Source organism: Pimephales promelas, chromosome 4, assembly GCF_988280905.1.
Source record: "Pimephales promelas chromosome 4, fPimPro1.hap1.1, whole genome shotgun sequence".
NCBI lineage: Eukaryota > Metazoa > Chordata > Actinopteri > Cypriniformes > Leuciscidae > Pimephales > Pimephales promelas.
Window position 1 is genome coordinate 42632066 of NC_142772.1, and position 18778 is coordinate 42650843.

An 18778-nucleotide genomic window follows, 5' to 3' on the forward strand; every position below is an offset into this window, starting at 1 on the left:
ACCACTCTTTCCTCCGTACCCTGAAACCACCTTTTTACACATCTCTCTAAACACACTTTTGAACGTGCTCTTCCTCCAGGGCATCGCTGTCACTTCGTTTTACAAAATAGTGTGAAAAGTAAAAACATGGTGGTGGTTGGGGGTTGATTTTTATTTTTATTTTGCTGTTTTAAAAGTCAATGAGCTGAATAAATTAGGGCCCCGTGATTCGCGTAAAATGATGACAGAATTGTAGAAACCAGTCATAACAATCTACAATATAATCCGGTATGTTACAAAATTTGAATGAATCGATGAATGAACAATGAATCGGATTGCGTGTGATCGTGTCTTGTGAATACTAAACCAAAAAAATACTGCTATTGAAATATTGTATTAAATGTTTGAATTTTTACAATAAACCTGTGTTGTTTAATTTTGTTTTATTTGATTACATTCATTTGTTAATATTTTATTACATTTATTTTTATTTAAAATGTTTAAAAATCAACAATAAAAATGTGTAATAAATCTTAAATCCAGAAAAAATTAAACATAAAACAGAATGTTTGAAAAAATATATATATATATTTTAAACATTTATTATTACGAATGTCAAAAAAGCATTAAATTGCTAACGTTTTTTTTTTTTTTAATTATTTAATTGATTAGCATGTTTTGGGTTTTTTTTTTTTAGTTTTTTTTTTTGATGACCAAATTTTATTTAATTATTAAAATGGAATTCAGAAATATTTACAGAAAAAACAATGGAATCCAGAAAAATTTAAATGGCATTTTGTAAAAAAAAAAAAAAAAAAACCCTAAAAAAAAAAACCAACTGATTTTAATAGGGCCCTGTACACTGTAAAAAAATATTTTCAAGATTGGTTATCACAACATTTTCTCTTTTGTCAAATCAACTTAAATAATTTATTTAGTTCAGATAACTTATTATTTTGAGTTTCTTTGTGTTAACTCACTTTATCCATTTCAATCAACTTAAAATTTTAAGGCAACCAGGTTACTTAATTTTTTAAGTTAAACCAGCAATATTTTTTTACAGTGTAGTACTGACAGATTTTTCATTTTTGGGTGCACTGTGTCTTTAAGGTTAGAAAGCCCATAGTTATAACTATTAGGGAATTATCATTCAGTGTTGTCTTTACTTCAAGAGTTAATTACAGCTGGCTCAGAGGAACGTTATGATAAAGCTCCAGATCTGACACAGGAGCACTCCTTCACACAAAGACACTGTTCACACATTTATCTTCAGACTGTTTCCCTGTGAAAAACAGAGCATGACTATTTGAAGGAAAGGAACAGAACTGGTTTAAGGCGATGAAGTGGGGTGCCTCTGTTCTGATTGGACCTCGTTTGCTCTCATATTGCATCGAGGAAAAGAAAATGTGTCACATGAACACTGATTCGGTCCCATATGGAATAGATTAGATAATAGACCTCCCTCTTTCCCCCTCTTTCCACAGAGACGGATGAAAACAGTTTGTTTTGTTGTGTGTTTGTGACATTTGGCCTTTACTGGAGCCTGAGCTCGGAACTACATCTCATCTGCCATGTTCATTGTTAACATATCTACAGTTTATCCTTACTTGTTTCATTAATGGAGTAGTTCACTTTAAAAAAAAAAAATGTTGCTGATAATTTACTCACCCCCATATCATTCAAGATGTCCATGTCTTTCTTTCTTCAGTCGAAAAGAAATTAAGGTTTTTGATGAAAACATTCCAGGATTTTTCTCCATATAATGGACTTCAATGGGAACCAAACGGTTCAAGCTCCAAATGAGAATTTCAGTGCAGCTTCAAAGGGCTTTAAACGACACCAGACGATGACTAAGGGTCTTATCTAGCGAAACAATCTGTCATTTAAAAAATAAATAACAAAGTTTAAGTTTTATAAACACAAATGCTCGCCTTGCTCTGTTCTGTGATGCGCGTTCGTGACTCTCCTGTTCGATCTTTTTTCGAGTCATGACTTGAAGGGTACTAGATTAGACCCTTATTCATCGTCTGGTGTCATTTAAAGCCCTTTGAAGCTGCACTGAAACACTCATTTGGACCTTGAACCATTTGGTTCCCATTGAAGTCCATTATATGGAGAAAATCCTGGATTGTTTTCATCAAAAACCTTAATTTCTTTTCAACTGAATAAAGAAAGACGTGGACATCTAGGATGACATGGGGGTGAGTAAATTATCAGCAAAAGTTTTTTTTAAAAAAGTGAACTACTCCTTTAATGTGACTGTAGGCTTATATTCAATGGTATGGAAATAAAACAACAAATTTACTGACTTTTTGCAACTTTTTATAACGGTACCGTTTTTATAACGGTAAAAAAAACGGTAAAGCTTTCACCTGCCCAGTATGAAAGTGTCTCCAGTGTTGTATACAGCAGAGGCCCAGTTCCCTGAAAACATGAGGGACGCTGCCAGTTCAAACACATCTGGAGTGAAGCTGAATCTTTTTAGTGAATACAGCAAGGGGGCTTTGCCAGCACTCTCCCCTCACCTCTGTAGTCTGGACCGGGGTTAGGTCAGGTTTAGTGCGGTAATTACTAGAGCTTCGTCCAGCCCCCCCGGGGACCAGATTTGGGAGTGTTTGGGCAGTCATGTTTTCTTTGTGTGGCGGAGTCCTGCTATCACATTACTGCACACATGCTGATGCAGCGGTGCCACATAACCCCCCATCCCCCTCTTTCCCTCAGGACCGCCACAAAACGCCCAATATACCTCGTTACAGTTCGGTTACAGAACCGACTGTTTGCTCTAACTCTCTTAATCAGGAGAATTAGCATTAGCATTTCCTTTTTTACCCTTCGTAACAGACTAAATTTGCCACAGATCAAACGATCTGACTGCAACTCTCTCACGCTTGTGATGAATTTTTGATCAGTAGGCATAACCTGCGTGAGGCCGTTACACCGGCCGAGGCACATGAAATATGAAGTCGGACTCGGAGGCATTGGAAAAGTCTTTAAAAAAAAACTGTTGAAAACAGGAAATATTTCTATGGGCTTCTTTTATTTTTCCTCCCTGTAGAAAGACTCTCATTGACGCTTTAGGAAATTGCTCCTCTGAGGTAGGCCTATACGAGAAACTGTATTATGTGAGTATTTCAAGGGGGAGCCTGTAAAGTCAACGGGCGCTGCCGTCGTACATGATGATTTTTGTTATAATCCTGCTTTTATTGGTGGGAGTAGCGAGGGGCGGGTGCTCTGTAGTCATAAATGCACAATTCATGTTCACACAAAAGCTGAACTGTACTCGCTGATACCGTACTGTCTGTTTCTGCCTGCCAGACACACATGCTGCTGGAAAAGTGGTTGTGGTTGTGTAATGTACACAGTACAAGGCATATGAGAGGGTGCGTATGAGTGTGTGTGTTTTCAGTCAGCAGAACGGTATATGTGAATATATGAGTGGGGGGTCTTTTATGACCTGCTGGTGTTTGACTTATTCACAGTTGATCTGGAGTTTCTGTCCGGATTTTTCTACAGTAATATATATATATATATATATATATATATATATATATATATAAAAAAAAAAAAAAAAAAACGTAATGTGGTTTAGCCAAGTAGTTCATGAACTCAACCAATCAGCTTTTAGGATTAGGTTGGTACTTGGACAATCAAATTTAATGGTAGATAATTGTGATTTTCTTTTATGCAATTGATATTTTATTGAATAAATGTTTTGTTTTCTTTGTTTTGTATTTTATATAATTTTAATATATTGATATAATACGTTTAATATAATAATTTTATTTTAGCCCCTTAATTCATTGTACTTGATCATAATACAATAATGAGATATTTAAATTTTTGGGGGTAAACCAATCAGGCAGCACATTTAATAGTTGTATGAATGTATTATTATTAAGCATGGTTATTGGTTATTTTATTTTGTACTAACAATACTTTATTTAATATTTGTGTTTTGTGCTAAATATAATATTTATAATTTACAATAATAATTTTATAATTCTAATATAATAATTTTATTTTATATTGATTTATATGTTATTTTTAAATATTACATATTTGCTCCTTTTTGGAGCCATCAGTTTGACCTGTTAATTTATTGTCGTTGATCCCAAGATAAAAATATTTATATTATTATCCATTTTTATGGATTTTAGATTTTAGCATTAAGGATTGAAGTGCTTGAGCAACATTTGTATCAACCTATTGTTTCAACCTCAGGTTTTCATGGCCTAATGTGAATAAATCTAGTGAATAAATCTAATGTATGTTTCATTCATACTCAAAGCCAAAGGGAAAATCCAAGAAATCTCTTATATGGACAAAGGCATCCAGCTATAGTTGTAGATGAATAAAAAGCAGAAAACTTTTGACTGATGAAACTTGAAGACAATGAATTTCTACAATATAATATTTTTTTTTCAAGCCATCTCTGGGTATTTTTATAACAATAAAGTAAATGAATAATGCAATTCTAATTGCCTTAATTACAGTAAACAAGCTATTAAAAATATGTTCTGTGATTTAAAAAAAATCTTTTTTTATATATATAAAATCCATGATGCACACCTGTTTGCAGTACATAAACCTAATCCTAAAATTGACATTATGACAATATAGGGGGGGAAAAGCAAGAGAAGAAAAAATGTCGCCTGTCGCCCCCACTTCTGAAATCATGGCTACGCCTCTGACAATAATTAATAGCTATTAGTATTGGTTTGCTAGGAATGTTGTTCCAGAAGAACTGAACAAAATTTTGAGCCAGGATCATAAATCACATCATTCAAGCACTCAAAATGCTCAAAGAGAAGCCAGCTTCTAATCCATCTAGTTAACCAGTGAGGTTTATTGCAAATAGCCTGGCTGATTTTGAAGATGGAGGTCCATTCCGCCATATGAATATCAATAACGCTTTTAATTCCAACAGATCAACAGAGATTCCTTTGACCTGCCGAGGTGGACATTTAAAGACCGCACAAATCTGAAGTTAAAACGCACACGGGGGAGGATTAATAAAATGAAAATGAATCTTAAAGAAGAACACCACATGATGAAATTAAAATAAATGTTTGCCTCCTTTCTCAGATGAAATGAAAAGGCCGCTGCGAAACCATTACCTCTCTGAGTGACGTTTGGAGACTGGAAATGACTCTCAGGTCAATGGCTATTTAGCAAACAAAGATGAATTCTGGCTGAACTTTACAGAAATGAATAATTTGTCCTTTAGGACTATGTGCATGCCTATGGATTCCAGTGAGCCTGAATGTACAGCAGAACAGTGTGGTATTAATATGAAAGTGCAGTGATGGGCATTGACAATCGTGGACAAAAAAATGCTCTTTCAGGAAGTGGCATGTCTGTTTTTGAACAACTGGTGCCATATGAACGCCTGGCATCTGCTGGCATCCTGCAAGCACATTTGCTTGCATATGATATCACATGATATCAGTTGCCTTAAAAGCCACAAGTGTGTCTGGGGCAACAGATATGAGGCGGGTAATTGATTAAATCACATTAAAGCAGATGCATTATGAGAATGAACATCAGATTAGCTGAATCTGAACACTGGGTGGGGTTGGAGTTTATTATGGTGCTTGTTGCAAGGTGATAACAGCTGTCACAGGGCAATTGTGCGAAAACAAGATCTCCGACGACTAGTGAAATATATAATCCTCAAATGTACTTTAACTAATGAAATGCTTGGATATATAAAGGCCATTTCTAAATTTGCACCTCTGTTTCTGCAGATCAAGAGTGTTTATTTTATCATCTCTAAAAATGTTCTGTAAAAATGTCAGATTCTTGAGATTTTTGCACCTACACAATATATGTATTTCTCAGATCTAACTTTAGAGATGCGAGTAATTGGTTCATATCAGCCTGGTTACTAAGCAATGTGCAATGAAGCCAGACCTCTGTACATTTCACAGTGGGGACCAGAGGCAAAATGTCAACTTCAGAATCATTTGGATGTCTGACCAGGCCAGCGTTTGAGTAAAAAAAAAAAAAAAAAATCACGGACTGTTTAAGCTCAGTTTACCCAAAAAATGTTATATTCAAAACATGTGGGACTTTCCTTCTGAATTGAGCTCAAATGCAGAAATGTTCAATAGTCGTTCATTTCCCTGGAATTGAATGGTGCCTGGAGTAAAAAAAAAAAGTATCATAACATTGGTCCAAATGACTTGTTATATTCCAAGTCTGAACATATAAAATAGCTTTGTACTACAAACAACCTGAAATGTAACATGCTATTGTCCATTGAGCTTCCGGATCATTAGTGAGTTAATTTTGATTCATGAATGAATCATTCAGACCAGTTTGATTCACTGCAAAGATCTGACTCCAAAGAACAATTTGTTCAGTTTCACTTTATTCTGATGATCCTTGTTCACTGTAAGTAACATTGCACCTATGTCTAATAAGTTAACGTTCATTAAAGTTTTAGTAGAGTAACCGATTGGTTGGTTTTAGGGTTAGAATAAGTTGACGTATTTTTTAGTTATTATAGTAAATAGATTGACTGTTGGAGGAGCATAGCAGATATTAAGCAGACAGTCTACTAATACTCTAAGGGGAGTTATTTAACATGTAGTATCAAATGTACTGTACGTACAGTAAATTCTACATCCCAAATCGTAGTATGTTGAAATGAGTGTTCCAAAGAGACCCGGATGGTCTACTATTTTCGGTCGAAATCTGAAGTGCAGATCGATGCGCATTGCGCACTCTAACGGCTGATATTGGCCATATTACTGGGATTTTCACTCACAACCATTTCTAGGGTTTACAATGGTGTGAAAAGGGAAAAATATTCAGTATGCGGCAGTCCTGTGGGCGAAAATACCTTGTTGATGCTAGTGGTCAAAGGAGAATGGGCCGATTGATTCAAGCTGATAGAAGAGCAACTTTGACTGAAATAACCACTCGTTACAACCGAGGTATGCAGCAAAGCATTTGTGAAGCCACAACACGCACAACCTTGAGGCGGATGGGCTACAACAGCAGAAGACCCCACCAAAATTGGACAGTTGAAGACTGGAAAAATGTTGCCTGGTCTGATGAGTCTCAATTTCTGTTGAGACATTCAGATGGTAGAGTCAGAATTTGGCGTAAACAGAATGAGAACATGGATCCATCATGCTTTGTTACCACTGTGCAGGCTGGTGGTGGTTGTGTAATGGTGTGGGGGATGTTTTCTTGGCACACTTTAGGCCTCTTAGTGACAACTGGGCATCGTTTAAATGCCACAGCCTACCTGAGCATTGTTTCTGACCATGTCCATCCTTTTATAGCCACCATGTCCCCATCCTCTGATGGCTGCTTCCAGCAGGATAATGCACCATGTCACAAAGCTCGAATCATTTCAAATTGGTTTCTTGAACATGACAATTGAGTTCACTGTACTAAAATGGCCCCCACAGTCACCAGATCTTTGGGATGTGGTGGAACGGGAGCTTCGTGCCCTGGATGTGCATCCCACAAATCTCCATCAACTGCAAGATGCTATCCTATCAATGTGGGCCAACATTTCTAAAGAATGCTTTCAGCACCTTGTTGAATCAATGCCACGTAGAATTAAAGCAGTTCTGAAGGAGAAAGGGGGTCAAACACAGTATTAGTATGGTGTTCCTAATAATCCTTTAGGTGAGTGTAATACAGTTTTTTGGAACTCGACAGCCCCAGTCCTCATTTATGTGCATTTGTATTGAAATAACTGACTGTGATATTGTTCAGAAAAATGTCCTTTTATGTTCCAGGGTAAAAAGTGAATGACAAGTGAATTAGCATTTTCATTTCCTTTCACATTACCACCCAGGTTCGCAGGTGAAATTTCATCTGGCCTGACATCAATGGTCCCCTCTATCTCAGAACACGGAGAGTTTTGGAATTAGAACATTTTCTCTTTGAACTACCATTGGAGTTCTAATAGAACTTGTGGGCTTAGCTGAATTCTAATGGATTGTGTTATCATCAGAGTGCTCTGTGATGTGAAGCAACTGTTCGAGTGTGTGTGTGTGTGTGTGTGTGTGTGTGTGTGTGTGTGTGTGTGCGCTCATTAAAGTGAGCAGACAGCCAGAGACAGGCTGGCTAGGGTGGAACAGAGAGCTGGTAAAGTCCACCCAACATGCCTCCCTCAGCACTTTTCACTGTGCTGCACAATGGAGCAGCCAAAGGGGATTCAACCCAGTTAGTCTCGAACACAGTCCAAATGTGCTCGGAACTTTTCTAGTTGCGTCCCACAAGACATTTGCATAGCGCAACGCGGTAACGTGACTTCAGATTAGCATTGGCCTTGGTTGTAGTCGAAAACACGAATTCTCACTTGCGAATCTGTGATACGTCTCATCATCTTCTGTGATGAGCGAATAATCCATCCCAGGCGACTCCACCCGAGCTGCTCCGAAGAATGAGAAATGGCGCACGGTGCGGATTTATGTTTTTATCTCTGAGCGACTGACTGCACCCTAGTACAATATTTAACAGCATCTCTGCATATTCAAATCTAATTAAACATTATCAGATGGAATTAACATTCTCTCATCAATTTGTAATTGTGCAAATGAATTCTAAACACAATCTTCCCCTTTGAGCCTCATAATTCTAGGCTTACCTCGCAGAATCATCCCGGAGCGGACACCCAGCTGCGTGTTTGTACGTTTATTTAAGATTTCTGCTGCGAAAATGGCTTTAAAGTGAAATGTGCGTTTAAAAAAAATGGATGTGCCACTCAGGAGAAATTGTGTAGCATGGGCATGTAATTTCCTGCCGGAGCCACAAAGTGTGTAACTCATCTCCTTCCGACGTCTTTTAATGCCTTTCTCAGATGTTAATGAGTTTCGGTACTTTCTGCCAATATTGAAAAATACCACCCACATCTCAAATACATCAGGCCCCTTCCTGCGTAGCCGCGTGAAAAAAATCACTACACACTTCAACCGGTTATGTAATGCCAAGTGACAGCTCGTCATTTTAGGAGACCTGGGTTTCTGTCAGACAGCCAACGTAGCGATAAAAACTCGCAGACGAGCGGGGAGATGTATCTGTACACAGCTTCAAACTTCACAATTCCATTTCACTGCTCATAACTTCTCATACGGTTCATCGGCGACGCTATAACTGTTAATTGTATAGTCGAAACTTACCGTAGATGGAACATTTCTCCTGTGTTTTATTAATTGCGAGCGCTGATGGAGTGCGAGTCTGGTGTTTCGGTGCATGAATGAGTGATGAACTAATCCAAAATGACACTTCAAAATGCTGCTGCAAAAACAGAGAGTAAATTGGGCACCTGTGAAACGCAACAGAGCCATTCATCAAGATGTCTCGCGGGGTTAATGAGAGAGGGCAGGAAGGAAGGAAAATAAATAAATAAACCGTTTATTTATCTCCTTGTTACATCTCTTCAAAGATTCGCCTCGTGTGGCAGATGACCTATTCACAGGTGCTGTATGTCAAGATGACAGGAGAGAGTTTCGGTCTGTTAGATCTGCTACACGAAACAATCACAAAGCCGGTTTGGGTTCAATATTTCCCTAAGACCCTAAAACCTTTTGGGATAACCTGACTAATTTTGTGGACTGACATGATTTGTTGTGATTAATGACAGAATGCTGTTTTATTGCAGTTTGTACACAGAAAAACAAAAGCCAATTGGATATGTCAATGGAAATGTAAAGTCAGCACTATGATCTCTCCAATGAATTTGTATTTGGTAAAAATGAAGTGCTGACCTTACAGTTTTGTTAACATAATGCTACTGGCTTTCTTTTTATGAAATAAATTGAAATTATAAACTGCATTTTGTTTTGAAATTATGTATTTTGTACAATGTCGTTACAAAGTTTGGGATAATTTTTTAATACTTTTATTCATCAAGGATGCATTAAATTGATCAAAAGAGACATTAAAGGAGTAGTTCACTTTAAAAAAAAAACTTTTGCTGATAATTTACTCACCCCCATGTCATCCAAGATGTCCATGTCATTCTTTCTTCAAAGGTTTTTGATGAAAACATTCCAGGATTTTTCTCCGTAAAATGGACTCCAATGGGAACCAAACGGTTCAAGGTCCAAAAGACGGTTTCAGTGCAAACTGAATGAATGAACAAATCTTTTTCCGAGTCAATTCGTTCATTTCATTCGTTGAATGAACCAAATGACTCAAAAAAAGATTTGTTCATTTTGATGAAAGAGTTCGAACAGGAGAGTCACGAACGTGCATCACAAAACAGAGCAACGCGACCATTTGAGCTTTTTTTTTTAAATGAGCGATTGTTTCGCTTGATTAGACCCTTATTCATCGTCTGGAATCATTTAAAGCCCTTTGAACAGTTTGCAGTTTGCACTGAAACTGTCTTGAGGACCTTGAACCGTTTGGTTCCCATTGAAGTCCATTATATAGAGAAAAATCCTGGAATGTTTCATCAAAAACCTTAATTTCTTTTCAACTGAAGAAAGAATGACGTGGACATCATTGATGACATGGGGGTGAGTAAATTATCAGCTGAATTTTTTTTTAAAGTGAACTACTCTTTTAAATACATTTATATTGTTTCTATTTTAAATAAATGCTGTTCTTTTGAACTTTCTATTCATCAAAGAATTCTTAAAAATGTATCATGTTTTTCATAAAATAATTAAGCAGCATAAATGGTTTTTAGCATTGATTATAATAAGTTTTTTTTTTCTTGAGCAAAAAATCAGCATATTAGAATGATTTCTGAAGGATCATGTGACTGGAGTAATGATGCTGAAAATTCAGTTATTCAATTATTTTTTGAAAATAAATTAAAATACAAAACAAAAAGTGATTCAAAATTGCAATAATGTGATCAGCCTTGGTGAGTATAAGAGACTCTTTTTCTGAAACAAAACCCAATTTTGAATGGTAAAGCATGTTTTGGTGGTTTTCTTTTTATTTAGATTGGACTGTTCGAGAAAAGACATGAAAATATTGAAGAGGAGAGATGGAAATGGGATGAGGACGGAACCATGAGATGGAGTGCTGTTACAGTACATCATTTTGCTCAAGAATATGGCTCAGACGGACCCTCAAAATTTGTAAGTTCAAGCAAGTCCCAAATACATATTGCTGTCTGACGGACTTAAAGTTGATGTGTGCTTTTGGATGTTAAAATGCCCAGGAAACCTGTGAGAAAATAGTCACTATTTCTGCAGTCCACTTTGCTGATGCATATGCCAAAAATGAGTCATTTCACCTTTAAGAGCTAAGATTGAGTAGTTCGCCCTTACTTGATCCAAGGACCTCATTAAAGAGTTTCATTGCTCTGACATGATTAGATGCCGTTGGCCGGCGTCTCGCAACTGTAGATGCTTTGCAATCCATCATGTTATTTTTCTGCACTTCTACCATCACAGTGCACAAATACCAACTCACAGGGAAAGATAAAGAGAGGAAGAGAGGCAAAGAAAAGCGCACGTCGGATGTTTTGACACGGCATTGTGGGACACTGGTCCTTAGTTTCAGCTTTCACTGAAAAGGGCATCTGTTTCTTTTCAGGTGTTTATAAAGTGTTAACTCAAATGAGAACAAGCTGTTGTTGTGAAAGAGGATCCATCCTCTCCCTTCTGTTGTCAATGTTTGAGGTCATTTGAACTCTCTGTTCTGTGAACGCTACCACAACGCCTTTAGCAAAGATGCTATCATGCTTAATTTTAAATGACCCTTCTTGTTGGCCGTATCTTTAGATGGGATTTGACTTTCTTGGAAAGCCCTCACGGCACTCTCCGTTCCGAGATCATGGACGACGTGGTGCCGGTGCAACTTTGTGCATGAATCTTCAAAAAGTTGGGCAGGGCTCCATATGTGTGATCTGAAAGATCTGAGCTAGTTTTTGGTGCAGGATGAAAAGTTGCCAGAACATCTCAGGCGGTTCTTTCATATCCGAACTTATTCAAGCATTCAATGAATTCATCACCGCTTTGGCAGCAAGCGCAGTGCCAGACAGAAGGAATTACCACAGCTGTCCAAAGTATCCGTATCCTGTGAAACCTCCCAGCTTTCGGATGATGCATCAGTGATAGCGAAACTCTCTTCCTTGCATGTGAAATGAGTGGCTTGGTGATTTCAGCATTGGCCAAAGAGTTGTGTGAATAAGGAAGGCTTAATTAGGCCTGTACACGCTGTGCCAGATACTCGCTGTTTACCTAAACCCGAGGACTAAAACAAGTTCTCATCAGCATTCATTCCCTTTGAAAGTGTGTCTCTGCATCAGTATGATGCCAAAAATCTGCAGAAACCCATTCGACATATTAAAGCCTCGATAGGATTTAGCTTCCTTATATCCTGCAGTGGTACGCAGTCCATGATCTTCTTGTTTTCTTCCCAATTTGGGTCTAATTGTGCGGTGCTGAGCATCCCCCCACCCCAAAAGCATATATTCAAGCTTCCTTGTTTTCGTTTAATTGCTCTAGATTAGCTTATTGCAATAGCTCTGCTATCATCTTCCTGCTGTGCTCTAGTGGAAGTCAATTCCAGGCCTGTCATCCAGAACTGAGCGTGTTGGCTCTCTCCCTGAACTGTAGCTGAACCTGGCAGCGTTTCTCTTTCGGCTGCAGGTAAATAGAGTCAGACGACAGGAACGGCTAGCCTATCCACATCACTCCCGGGAGTCAGGCTGCAATGGAAATGCTGTTGTCGCTCTAGATTTATTTAGCTGTTGGGACAAAGTTACCTCTTGAAGTTAAATATGTGCTTTTAAAGGGATACTCCACCGTTTTTCCATTTTAAACTATGTTATTCCCTTAACTAAGACGAGTTCATACATTCTCGTCTCAATGTGTGCACTTAATTGCTTTGATGCGCGAGACACTTTGATAGCACTTAGCTTAGCCCAGTTCATTGGCGGAATACCACAGCAAGTGCTTTGGAGCATTTCGACTCGGCATAGTAATATCCTCACTTGTGAAAAGTCCTTACCCTCTCCGGAGTGATGATATTACTGCGCCGAGTCCATAGATATGTAGTCCAAGTGCTTCCAAGCACTTGCTGTGGTAGTCTGCCATACATTATGGTTATCTACTTTACATGCAACGTTTTATTTTGTGTCACCATTCTTGGTCAAGTTCCACTACTCGTGTAACTGTATTTAAAGGGAAAACGTGGAGGTGTTTGGTCGCTTCTCTGCTTGGATCCTAATCAATGAACTGGGCTAGTTAAATGCTATCAAAGTGTCTTGCACGTCAGAGTGATTGAGTGCACGCACTGATGAGAGATGGGAATAACATAGTGAAAAAAAGGTACAGTATCCCTTTAAGATCATGTGCGCCCATGCATTTGATAAAAAGCATGCATTTACTGTATGGTGAATGAAGCCAAATGGGATAATGCCAAAAGATGATAATTAATTGAGTTGAGTCTATATACGCAATATGGTTGTGAAAAAAAAAAAAAAAAAAAAAAAATATATATATATATATATATATATATATAAGTGTCATAATATAAATTGAAATATATTTATTTATATATATATATATATATATATATATATATATATATATATATATATATACACAGTATATATAAGCCTTTGTCAAGAATCTGGTGTAGAACTTTGACAAGTGTACACAATTTTGCCCCTTCTTATCTTTCTATGCTGACATTTAATATCACATTTTAAAGAACTACCTGGGCATCTTCATGATTGGTGTGCATGATTTGTGCATTTTAATTCTTTCTCTGTACTTCTCTTATTTATTTATTTATTTTTTTTTGGGGGGGGGGTGGTGGATTTTGGGCAACAGCTTGCATTAAATGTGCTATATAAATAAAAATAAATATTTTTAAAAGTGTAATTGTTTTAGTTGTCAGTAATAATAATTTGAAGTGGGATGGCATTATTTGAAATGGGAAAACATATTTTTACTAAATTATATTGATCAGCTGATGTATTAAACCCTTGATTATGAACATTGAATAATGTTCATTATAATGTAATTTAAGTTTAATTGTAAAAAATGCAGTTTTTTATTTATTTTTATTGTTGGTACAGTTACCCACAACATGATAGCTAGATACAATTTGTGCATGAGTTTAATCTGATTTGACCTAAAAAGTAAGAAATGTGTACAGAAATGCTTTTAAATGTATCTAGAATTCTTTTTTATTTATCGATATTAGAGCAAAAGCTGCTTTTCCACCGTTGGGCCAAACGGTTCCTAATAACCGTAAGGAACGATTCCAGTCATGTTTCCACTTGAACCTGGTTTCAGGTTCAAGTGGAGGCCATCCTCGGCCCAGAATGCGTGTAGTGACGTCACAACTCTGTTACTTGTCTGTTGCCTGGTTACCAGTTTCTCTAGTTGTGGCTCTGTAATCGAATGCTTATCAGTATAGTAGATCTGTGCCTTTGTGTCTTAAAGTGACAACAGCCTAATAAACCTGCTGCTGTCTGTTTTAATTATATTTAATGTTAATAAAACAACAAAGGAAAAAGAGAGAATCATTTACTGCTCCTCACTGTAGAACTTATATATATATATATATATATATATATATATATATATATATATATATATATATATATATATATGTGCTTTTACTGACTGTTTCAACTCACTGTTGGTTGACAATGAAACTGCTCTGAAAGAACATATTAAGGAGTTTTGGGTAATTTGCACTGCATTCACCTATAGAATGAGTAAATCTAACCTTGTTAGTGAAGTTGTGTGGTCATATACTGTATTTTCACTATCATGACTGTGCATGCTTTCACAACAGTGGTTTGGGCTTAAATTAGAACAAATGAGCAGTAGTAATATATCTTTAGCTGTAGCTTTGGGGATGGGACCTCTGGACCCCATCCTAATGAGTGTACACCTTACCTCTTTGTCCTGGCCTAGTTTCCACATTTGTCTGCTTCCTGTGCTATATTCCAAGCTGTGCTTGTTCCACATGACTAATACAACCTTGCTGAAGCAGGAACTGTGAATAGATACAAAGTCGGCTCTCACTCAAAAAGTGATTCTGCGCTTTCGGAGTGCTGAAAGGGTTTGTTTTTATTTTTTACTCAAAAGGCAGCATCTCCTCAAGGTTCAGCGTGTATGAGTAAGACTCATCCTTGTCTATATCTTGATCTGAATTGAGAATAACCCCTCATAATACTGCCATCAAGGGCAGAACCTTCACAAAAATAAAGCCAGGTAGAAGCTTTGCACGTAAATCCTTTGCAATGATGCAAGCGACAGGGTTGTTACACTATGTATTGCTTAATGATATTCCATAAGAAGCATATTGGAGCACTAAGGCAAAGGGTACTTGCAATCAAACATCTGCATTTTGCATTCAGGATATTTGCAATGCCATTAATTGTGGTCCAGAGGAACAACTTTATGGTCATAGCATGAGTGTTTGTTACTGGTATCCATATTCCCAGTAGATGATCTATTGAAACGTCTCACAATGCAGAAAAACAAATCAAAACCTTTTTTTCTCATATCAAATTAACCTTTTATAGGTTCTCCACGTACTGTGGCCATTGTACATTTCACCGTGTGACTTTGCATTGATGTAGATTGTTGTTGTTATAATATGAAGGGTTTTCTGTTTGGTCTCCTGGGTCCCGCTGTGGACCGCTGTCCATTATCCATTAGATTCGCCTCCCAGAGTAAATCCTCATCCAAACAGATTTTAAATGATATCTATGCCTCCTCCGTTCCCAGAACCTGCACTCAAGGCTTTTATTCGTGAATCTGAAGGGCCTCTGGGGCAGGACGCTTTTATTTAAGTAGCCTGTGTCACTCAGAAATATAATGAAGATTTCCATTATGATTACACTAGAGGAAGCACGGCCCATAATTGAGTGTCTCAACTGCAGTCGTACACGTTTAGTTCGTCTACTCCAGTGAAGCCAGTCCAAATGTTCTAGAAAGACCGCTCCTCATTCAGATCTGCTGCAGTCCCTTGACTATACGTGCAGTGTCCACTAGTTGAAGATGAAGTGTAATTGGTTATGTGCTTTTCTAAAAAAATATAGAAAAGAGAGTCTTAAGACAGTGTTAAGAGACATTTGGATACGCTTTTCTTTCATTGCGATGTTTAAATTCACATAATTTAGGTTAATCCTTTGGAGATATTTGCTTTGGCAAAGGCAAGATGCTTATCTCTAAGTATAGTGGAAATTACGTGGGAGATTGTTAAGCTGAGGATGCAGACAGACTGATTTATTCAAGTGTTAAAATGCAGAGACTGGCCATAATCCATTGAATCTACTAAAATGAGAATATACTGGATTATCCCATGCAGGGCTGTTGTTTTGCTTCCTGTTGCTGCATCTCTAATGTTTTAAACATAACCCCAGACATGCATATCTATCGCGTCCGTCCGTATATTTTAATTCTGAACTGCATTTACAGCAAACCGTATATTTCACATATATTGAACCATACAATTTAAACAGATATAAAAAGGATTGGCAAATTTAATATTATTATTATTATAGAATATTATCAGATGTGAAGCACAAATTATGTAATACACTATATATATGAAGAGTTCAGATGCAAAAGCCTCTAAGTGCCATTTGAAATTTTCTTCTAGAATGATCATTTTTATCAAGCTTGTATATTTAAGTTCAGTGATTTCACTTAAATGGCAATGATAATTACTTATTAATTGTTATTTAAGTGAAATTACTGAACTTAAATATACAAGTTTGATAAAAAATCATCATTAAAGAAGAAAATTTCAAATGGCATTTAGAGGCTTTTGCATCTGAACTCTTCATATATATATATATATATATATTTAAAATGTAAATTAGTCCAAAACTTTAAAAATTGTATTGTAAGATTACATGTTTTATCATGTTAAATCAAATATATATTAAGGTAATATATAATAATATATATTAATAAGGTAACTTAAGTCAAGATTTTGCGGTAACATTTCCTTTTACAGTCCTGTTACCCATGTACATACTATGTAATATTATTATAGTAATTACAATTACTGGGTAAAAACTAGGTACTAACCCAGAACCTACCCCATAACGCATGTAAAAAAATAATCATGATTTTAACGGTAAGAGACTGGTTGGTTAAAATTGGTTAACCGAAAGTTTCCGTACTATATACGGTAAATAACTGTGATATAATTTTACTGTAAAATACAGTTAAATTTACAGTTTTTGAACAACTCAATGTATAATTTACAGTGAAAAAAAAACGTTTTGTATTACATTTAATGTTGTTAAATTAATGTTTATTGCATTTTTTTTTATTTCATTTGTGTTAGCATGATGTTGTTTAATGTTTGTGTGAATGACACTGTGCCGCTTTTTTATATAAGTTTTAACTTTGTAATGGAAGTCTACTTTTGATGAGCTGATTGCTTTTGTAACTTATCGCTGCTGTGACGATTGTTGGTTGTCAGTGTATTACAATGGTACAAAACAGATTTTCAAAAGGTTGGTAAATCAATAAATAAAGTTAAGTCTGCAAAACAATAGTAAAACATTCCTACCGTATTTTTAACGGTAGTTCTGGCAACCACAGCTGCCGTTTTTTTTTTACCAAAATAATTATGTCTTATTTTTTACAGTTAGCCGGTACTTTCCAGGTAAGGACACTGTAAGTACACATAAGTACTGTACTGTAAAAGGAAGCATTACCGATTATTTTTACATTATTTTTTTGTTCCTGTAAAAATGTGTAGCAGTGCTCATAAATAAGTACTTATGCATAAGTCTGCTTAATTTGTATTTTTTTTTACATTTACTATATACAGTAGGCTAGCTTATATGAAAGGTAACTGTAAATGTTAGAAAAAATCATTAAAATAATGTAGTAGGCTACAGCACAGAAGCCCATTAGAGAATGACAAATACTTCACTTCGCCTGATTATGATGATATTCCGGGCCCGTTCCCGTACAGGACAGGGCGATTGGGGCGGAGACCTGTTTGTACTGCTTTTGTGAGCCACCGGTCTGCCTCATCGCTTTCCCGATACCCATCAGGAGGCAGTATATCCTCCAGTGCAGTGTGTGTGTGTGAGTGAGTGTGTGTGTGGCGTACTGGAGCTGCGCTTTCCGTCCGCTACCTTTGTCTCTCTCACAGAGCTTCACTTTAGCAGGGCGCGCGGGGTTGAAGTTGCAGAGACGGAGGAGAACCGCTTTGAAGAAGTGGATCTGGACGGGTTTAATACACCCTCCCTCTCTAGAACTACTACAAAGGGAGTGAACGGAGAGAGTTGCGCTGCGTAAACCGACACCGACCATCGCGCCGCTCGCTCGCTCGCTCCCCTAGACGTCAAAAAAGCAAGCATGCGGGAAAACACAAGGAGCTGAGTCTTTCTTTGGGAAATGTGGATTTTGTTGGGCTCGTTTTGAACTGCTGCTTCTCTGAGACCAAGCGCTGTGTGCGTTTTCGTGCGTTTTTGGACGCGCTGACAGTCCGTGAGCGTTACGCACTGACTCGCCAGAGGTAAGTTTGACGCCTCCAATACAAATACAACTGGATTGTTGCAGCGTTCTGTTATTGCAGCGTTCCGTTCTGTTATAATTTGACGTCACAACGTCACGTAATAAGTGCTTTCTGTAAATGTCGTTTATTGTTAAAAGCGATGGGGGTGGAAAGGATACTTGATACCGTCATTAAGTCAGCCCAGTCGTTCAGTCGGCGGAGCTCCAACTGTTGCCATATTGTTTTGATAAGTTTTAAACCCCACGTAAAGATGACTGTATTAAATTTTGTTGTCAGTTTGTGTCACTTTTGCGAAAACGCAGTGCGGTTTTGTTTGGATACGCATTTCAACGTAAAACAAATAAGATACGAA

General features: G+C 37.1%; 1 protein-coding gene across 3 annotated transcripts in view; it reads left to right on the top strand.

The window, feature by feature from the left end:
- The window catches only part of sema4c (sema domain, immunoglobulin domain (Ig), transmembrane domain (TM) and short cytoplasmic domain, (semaphorin) 4C), a 357189-nt gene that overhangs the window by 265800 nt on the left and 72611 nt on the right, over nucleotides 1-18778 (top strand). For 2 of the 3 annotated variants that reach the window (XM_089130540.1, XM_089130539.1), the window contains one exon: nucleotides 10905-11042. In XM_089130540.1, coding sequence (XP_088986666.1) covers nucleotides 11017-11042 — 26 coding nt within the window. In that variant the 5' untranslated portion in view covers nucleotides 10905-11016. Of the gene's footprint in view, nucleotides 1-10904; nucleotides 11043-17942; nucleotides 18427-18778 lie in introns of those variants that run through there. The other variant, XM_039659449.2, reaches the window with a different exon arrangement.